Source organism: Mauremys mutica, chromosome 13 (assembly GCF_020497125.1).
Source record: "Mauremys mutica isolate MM-2020 ecotype Southern chromosome 13, ASM2049712v1, whole genome shotgun sequence".
In the NCBI taxonomy this organism is placed as follows: Eukaryota; Metazoa; Chordata; order Testudines; family Geoemydidae; genus Mauremys; species Mauremys mutica.
The window spans coordinates 50476694-50482554 of record NC_059084.1 but is presented as its reverse complement, the minus strand read 5'-3'; the positions used below and the strand labels follow the sequence as shown (position 1 = coordinate 50482554).

At 51.7% G+C, this 5861-nt stretch overlaps 1 gene segment (V, D, J or C); it reads left to right on the top strand.

Moving 5' to 3' along the window:
- Nucleotides 1-1391: 1391 nt before the first annotated feature.
- LOC123348501 lies at nucleotides 1392-1840 on the top strand (the record flags this gene model as incomplete). The annotated part of the segment is given in 2 exon segments: nucleotides 1392-1437; nucleotides 1533-1840. Coding segments are annotated over 2 exon segments (354 nt in total), but the record flags the coding sequence as incomplete, so codon positions are not given.
- Nucleotides 1841-5861: the final 4021 nt, after the last annotated feature.

Genomic DNA, 5861 nt, shown 5'->3' with positions numbered 1-5861 from the left:
TGTGGCGGGTGGGGGGATATGGGCCTGTTTTCACGCACACTCCTGCGGCGCCTCGTACATCTTTGATTAGGGCAGTTTGGGGTCCCCACACTAGTGCTGACATCAGCCAATGTGCAGAGCGGGGGGAGAATTCCATGTGCGCCGGGTGAGCAGAGACACAGCAAGAATCACGCGATTGATGAGTGTTCCCAGGGCACAAACAACCGACATCTTCAACCGGAGCCATCGGGACCAACCCTAGAGAGACAGAAAAGCGGCGCCATTGCGCCAACAGGTCCCGAGCCGAGGAGAAGGGGCTCGAACGGACACCAGTGTTATTCCCCACGTCTCTGCTTCCCAGCGAAAGGGGGAGTTTGGGAAGAAATACAAACACGTGTCCAAAGGCCATTCCTGTCCCCTGGGCACAGAGTGCCTAACTGCCCCGGCTGCGCTCACACGCCACAGGAAATACCTTATTTCAACAGCATAACAGCAAATGGATTTTCCTTTGTTCTCTCGCCTTACACATGGACCGGCTGTGTCCAATGGCCAGCGTGCCCCGTGTTGGGGACCCCCATTGCTGCACCTCTCTGGGGGTGCTGACCGCCCAACTTCTCAACATCAAGCTCAGGGACACTCAATAACGAGCCCCCTTTAAACAGCTCATCCTGTGCGCACGGTAGGAAAATCGGTGTTGCAATGACAGGCCCCAGCACTGTTTGCTGAGGTGATACATGAATGTACCAGGGCTTGATCCAGTATCAGGCTTCGTGTTGAAGACACAGTCACACAGCCCTTGCTGGACGCTCTAGTCCGTCACTCTCCCCCGGGAGCTCGGGGCTGGGATCTGGACCCCACTCGCAGTTGAATCCCCCAGTCCCTTAGGAAAAGGGGAAGGTGCAAATGCGGCTACTCCCCTCCCCTGCTGAAAACCCCTCAATCCCCAGACCCTGAAGCTCTGGCACTGAGAAGCCACAGCCGCTGGGTTCAAGCAGTGAAGTAGTTATTTACCCTGGGCCTTTCCCCAAATACACAAACCAGGGGTCACCAGATGAATTCAATAGCCAGGCCCTCAGTTCCTCTGTGAGGAAATACAGTCACTGCAGGGAGCTGTTCATTCCTCCCAGGGGTCCGAAAGTCTAATGAGGATCCCAGCGCCCTGTGCCCGGCGCTGCACAGGACGGGACAGTCTGAGTCCTGCACCGGAGCCCTGGGGCGAGTCACTCAGATCACTGGCAGCAGGAGTGTGTGTCTCTTATAAAGCGGGGGCATGCAAATGAGGGAGACAGTTTCCTGTTTAAATCTGTGCCTCTCTCTGCCCAGGCTGCACCCGGAGACACAATCCGCAGCCCCTGGGTCTGTGCAGTGACCAGCCAGTCCCCTGAGAAGTTTCCCCTCCAGCACCCGGGAAAATGGGATTTTTGCTTCTGTTCGTTTTCGCTGTAGCAGCTTTGGAAGGTATTTTCTTTCTCTGAATAACGGGCAGAGTTAAAACAATAGATGACATTATCGCTGTTTATATACCAATATTTACAACCTGTCTTTATTCCCAGGTGTCCTGTCCCAGGCGCAGCTGGTGGAGTCCGGAGGGGATGTGAAAAAGCCCGGAGACTCTCTCCGCCTCTCCTGCAAAGCCTCCGGGTTCACCTTCAGCAGCGCCTACATGCATTGGGTCCGACAGGCTCCTGGCAAGGGGCTAGAATGGGTCGCTTATATAAGCACGGGTGGGAGTCCTATATACTACCTTGATTCAGTGAAAGGCCGATTCACCATCTCCAGGGATGATCCCAAGAGTGAGCTGTATCTGCAAATGACCGGCCTGAAGCCCGAGGACACCGCCCGCTATTACTGTGCGAGAGACACAGTGACACGAAACCGGTTTGTGATCATGCAAAAACCCAGGCTGCGGAATCGCGCTTCTCCCGGCAGCCGCGCGGGGGCAGCAGTGACACACACACCGCTCCGGGCTCGGGCAGGAGACCCGGCACCCGGGTGAATGTAACACAAACCTCCCGGCAGTTTTAACCCTTCCGTTCCCGGGCAACGTGTCTCCCCTTCCTGCCCACAGCCCCGCTGGGTCTGCGGCGCAGAGATCTCTCGCTTCATTTGTGAACCCCAATCCGGAGTGAGTCCTGTTCTGAGTCGCTCTCCCCTCGCTGACCTGGCACCTTGGCTCTCCTGGGACCCATCTCTGTGTCAGACTCACAGGACAGTTCTGTCGTTTAAAGGAGACAAGCGGATTGCTGGATTGATCCAGTACCAATCAGAGACAGTGGGATTCATCCTCTTGCCCTCACTGAGGTTTGTATCACACCCAACGGATGGAGCGAATTCCTCATGGCACCAAATCCTCTGCTAGTGTAAAGTCACTGCAGCTGCATCCGCTAGACTCGAGTTACTCCTGATTTACACTAGCTGGGGATCTGGCTGTAACCGTGCCTTGGTGGGTGACAACCGAGAATATCAAATTCAGGATAAACTGATGAGAAACAGGGCAAATAAACCTTAAAACTGGCAGTTATTATCCCATAAGATATATCAACTCAGCGACAAAAGTAAACTGCTATTTCACCACACTGGCTAACAAGAAGTAAGAAAAGCAGTTTCCTTAGGTTTTCCAGTCCTTGTATCACCAACAAAACCACCAGAGTTAAAGATGAGTTGTTCTTTAAAACAATTTCATCAAATAAAATCCAGATAATGTCACACTCCAACACAAAATTGATGCAAGAAGGGGTGTCCCAGGCACTGCTGAATGCAACATTGGATCTTCCCATTCTTGGTTCTGTATTATTACAGCTTCTAACCCAATAGAAGAAGTGTCAGTGTGTCATAGGTCTCACCCCCACTTGGAGCTGTTGGGTTCCAATATGGGGACCTGCATGGATTTATCTAAACTTAAATTCTAGTTTAGATCTGGTAAAAGCTGCCACCACCCAATCAGGTACGTGGATTGGGACACAATCCTTCCCCAAAATCCTAGGGGATCCCAAGAGCCCCAAATCCATGGAGTTCTTACACCCAGGAGAAATAAACCATTCCCCCCTGCTTCCTCCCCCCTCCCTTTTCCTAGGAGAGACACCGGGATTTAACTACAGAGGGATACCTCCCCCTCCCCTTTCCCTGAGAATCCACCCAAGGAAAGACCAACCAAGTCCTTAATAGAAAAGAATTTATTAAAGAATAAAAAGAAAGTCACTGTCTCTGTAACCAAAATGGAACAATATACAGGGTCTAAACTTATCAATCTCTGGAGAGAATTCCCCCTCCTTTCTTTCTCAGTCAAAGCAATGTAACAGCAAACAGGAATAAAGAATTTCCTTCAGCAAACACACAATTGCAAATGTAGAAATCAAATTATAAGACTAATCCGCCTTTCTAATTAATACTCACTATTGAATAGTAGGAACTACTCCAGGAGAACTTGGAGACATGTCTGGCCTCTCTTAGATCAAAAAAGAGAACACTCTAACAAAGAACACAGACAAAGGCTTCCCTCCACAGAGATTTGAAATTATCTTGTCTCTGATTGGTCCTCTGGTCAGGTGGTCATCAGGTACTGCATGTTAACCCTTTACAGGTAAACGAGACCTTAACCCTTAACTATCTGTTTATGACACAGTGTATAACAGAAATCATAGAATCATAGAATCTCAGGGTTGGAAGGGACCTCAGGAGGTATCTAGTCCAACCCCCTGCTCAAAGCAGGACCGACACCAACTAAATCATCCCACCCAGGGCTTTGTCAAGCTGGGCCTTAAACACATCTAAGGAAGGAGATTCCACTGCCTCCCTAGGTAACTCATTCCAGTGCTTCACCACCCTCCTAGTGAAATATATTTTCCTAATATCCAACCTAGACCTCCCCCACTGCAACTTGAGACCATTACTCCTTGTTTTGTCATCTGCTACCACTGAGAACAGCTGAGCTTCATCCTCTTTGGAATCCCCCTTCAGGTAGTTGAAGGCTGCTATCAAATCCCCCCTCACTCTTCTCTTCTGCAGACTAAATATCTCCAGTTCTCTCTGCCTCTCCTCATCAGGGCTGCCCAGAGGATTCAGGGGGCCTGGGGCAAAGCAATTTTGGGGGCCCCATCCATAAAAAAGGTTGCAATACTATAGAATACTATATTCTCATGGCGGCCCCTGTGGGGCCCCTGGGCAAATTGCTCCCCTTGCCCACCCCCCAGGGTGACCCTGCTACCTGTAATAAAACTGATTATTATGTTCTGCATTTATAAAGGGCCCTTTGCTGTGGCAGCTAGAGAACTTCTCCACAGCAGTTAAGAGCAGGCCCACCTGGGTAGACACAGCAGTCAAGTTACTGCAATGTTTGCCAGGAAAAAAGCAAATGAAAAACTAAACAAAATCTCAAAGTCAGATCAGTCTATCTTGCCCCACAGCTCTTGAAACCAGCCAGCTAGTTCATTTTATTCACGCTCTGCATTTGCATTAGAGCTGACTGTGAACTTGAGAACCACTGTGTGGGGACGTGAGGGACCATCTTTTTGTTCTGTGTTTCCACAGCACCTAAGGCAGCGGGAATTTGTCCATGACCGGGGCTCCTAATTTGAGCTCAGAACTTGCAGGATGAGGATTAGTGGACTGTAACTGCCCAATGTGAACTATTGATCCTGTGTCAGTTGGGGGGATATGGTAAATCAGCTGAGTACATATAACCCGAGTGCAAAGACACGCCAAAGGGTGTATTATCGGCTGGAGTTAAGGTTTATGGCAGAAAATGATTGCCCTGCAAGTTAACAGCACATCTGGGTTTTCAGGTACACAGACAAGGCGCTAGGTTACCACACAATGTGCTGTGTGACCATTAGCATGATGCTGAGGCCAGTGAAGTCTCCTGTCTGTCAGGCTGCAGGTTGTCCTGGGTTCCATTAAAATCAGCCTGGTTTGCCAGTCATTTTATAACTGGGATACACAAGCTGAAGGTTGTCGTAGGGAAACTCTTACACCCACAGTACATTTTTAAGGGCTCGTTGAAGAAAAAACGAAATGAGTTTTGGACTGTAGGAATGCAAAGCGGTTGTTTCCTCTTGAGGGGGAGAATTTCTGCTTCCAAAAGTCAACGCTGTGCTTACAAGCCAAGTTTTCCAGACAAGTTTTGATTAGGAAACAGCATTGTCCAGACGCAGCAGGAACTATTTCCAAATGACGGGCTTGCCCTCCCTCGCTGAGGCCTGACAAACTCATTGCAGAGAATACTCCTAAATGCCACCACCACTGCTACAACTTCCACTCCCAGCTCTGCACACTCCCTGCAGCCAGTCACTCACCCATAACCACTGGATGTGCTCTCTGCGTGCTCTCCAGCCACCCCCAGCGCTCCTTCAGCTGGAGCTGCCACTGCCTGGGAGATGGGCTGGGAGTGCAGCCAGAGCACGTGCCCCCTCCCAACCCATCCCCAGCAGCTGCCCCTTAGGGGTGCTGCAAGAGGGTGGGGAGCCCCCTAGCTCCCCTGTGGGCACAGAGCTGCCCCCTCGCAGCCCCTGCAACATGCCCAGCTTGCCCAGCAGGAGCACTTGTGTGGGGCGCAGCCGGGTGGTGCTTCTTGCCAGCGAGGAGTCCGTGGCAGGGCTGGCACAGAGCCCAGGCATCCCCGCACCCATCCTCACCTCCTCGTAGGGCCTGGGGTGTGGCTGAGCATCACCCGTCTGCCCCATGCCAGTGCTTCCCTCCCACTTACCTCCGCCCGGGGCCGGAGCACCTGGGTCCTGCTCCATGGGCAGCTCAGCCAATTGAGCCCCTGGAAAAGGGCTGCGCTGCAGGTGGCGGCATGTCCCACAGCTCCGTACAGCAGCCACCAGCGTCTCTGAGAGGCCTCTACCCCCACCCCCCGTGCCAGGGAAGGGATTCTCGGCCAAGAC